The sequence below is a fragment of the Salmo salar genome, chromosome ssa22, assembly GCF_905237065.1.
Source record: "Salmo salar chromosome ssa22, Ssal_v3.1, whole genome shotgun sequence".
Taxonomy (NCBI): Eukaryota; Metazoa; Chordata; class Actinopteri; order Salmoniformes; family Salmonidae; genus Salmo; species Salmo salar.
In genome coordinates, this window is record NC_059463.1 from 7,532,322 (window position 1) to 7,534,130 (window position 1,809).

Below are 1,809 nucleotides of genomic sequence, written 5' to 3' on the forward strand. Positions count from 1 at the left end.
ACCATTAGCTAGTTGTTCTTCAAATGAAAAACATTTTCCATCAACTTGGACATGTACAAGTGAATCAGAGAAGCCGCTCAAACAAAACTGGTACAAGGATGGGCAACTTAAGTCCTCTGGGGAGTGTCACAGCCAGTTCTTTCAAGTGAACAAGTGGTATGTATCCATTTACCCATCCCTGCAACTAATATATATATATATATATGAAAACAAAAAGCACAACAAACCGACAAATTGTGAAAACATAATTTATTGATTTCACAGTAAGAACTGTTTAAGATCTGGGTCTCTCCTTCTTGCCTTTGTAAAGGGCCAGCAGGGAGACGTTAGCCACTTTGACCACCTTGAAACGGACACCGGGGATATCACCGACGGCATGTCCCTTACGACCGAATCCTGCCACCAGAACCTCGTCGTTTTCCTGAAAGACCAAAGGAAACAAACTAAATGCACAGGACAACCCCAGACAATATCCAACAGTCAACTTTGAATATCAAAATTATTGTCCCTGAACACACCACCTGCATATTCTTAGATGACTTATGGGGAGTCCTACATTTGTCATTGTAGTGGATATCAGGCAGAGCATAAGATATTGGTTTATATGGCTACCCAACTATGTCTGTCAGATCCTAAAACATCTGGCAAGTTAGCTAATGTTCCAGGAATTTATCAATCTCTGCTTATTCCGAATATGAGGCAATCCACAACATCCTACAAATAGTTACAGGTACACTGTTCTTTGGTAAGATGGATGCAATGTTGGGTTTGACGCTTACCTCAATGAAATTCAAGCAACCATCATTTGGGACGAAGGCAGTGATCTTCTTGCCATTCTTGATGAGTTGGACCCTGACACACTTCCTAATGGCAGAGTTGGGCTGCTTAGCTTCAACACCTCTGTAAGAAGAATTGGGGAGAGTTGACACTTCAGACTGACAGTATATGAAAGATGGCATTCAGTGCACTGTACATAGTTGAGCATACAGCATTCATAGATTTCACTGGATTTAAGTCTGCATGGTTATTAGTGAACACTAATTAGGGGTGTTGTGATGTAACGTTAGCTAACTACTTACACTTTCTCAAGTACGATTCCCTTGGCGTGGGAAGCGCCTCCGAAGGGGTTAGCCTTCAGTGCAGTGCCGAGATGGGCCTTCTTGTACTGTTTATCATGCCATCTCTGTTCACGACGATGGTTACGCAGTTTCCTGGCTGTACGCAGACCGCGACACTTTCCTGGGAAATAGAACGGTAAACTTAAAATCATGGCGTGAATCAAAGTCGACTAACAAAACATAGGTCGACACATACAAATGGAGTCTAGAGAACCTGGCTAACGTTAGCTAGAATAGACAACGAGCTACAGTAGCTTATTAACACATATGACTAACGTTAAGTGCGGACAATCCAGCAGCTAACAATTTAGCTAGTTCATTGCTAAATATTTTCGGCAGTTAGCCAGATTAATGCAGTGCGCTGGTGAACACTTGTTTTTCTATCACTTTGTAACCAAAATTCAGTAACTAGCCAGCAGGCTTCGTAAATGCTTGGTGACTGAAACGTAAGGCAAAGGGGAAGCGCTTGCCGAACCCCATGCCATGCTACTGGCCCTCTCCACGTTGCGAAACTCGCGCTATTTGTCCGTAAAATTGGGAAAATATGCCTACAAATACAGCCCGTTTTTCCACGATTATACTGAAAGTTGGTAAGAGGACATCTTTATTCCATATCAATGTAAGGAATATGACTATATCTTGTAATCGTTCCGTTAAAAAGGGAAAATGATCGTACCCATGTTTGCAGATT

General features: G+C 42.1%; 1 protein-coding gene across 1 annotated transcript; it reads right to left on the reverse strand.

The window, feature by feature from the left end:
- Positions 1-234: 234 nt before the first annotated feature.
- Positions 235-1,809, reverse strand: rps23 (ribosomal protein S23). Its single transcript, NM_001139737.1, has 4 exons — positions 1,795-1,809; positions 1,080-1,239; positions 780-900; positions 235-421 (listed from the first exon to the last, which is right to left on the reverse strand). Exons 1-4 carry the CDS (start codon positions 1,796-1,798, stop codon positions 275-277), a joined length of 432 nt encoding a protein of 143 aa, NP_001133209.1. The 5' UTR covers positions 1,799-1,809; the 3' UTR covers positions 235-274.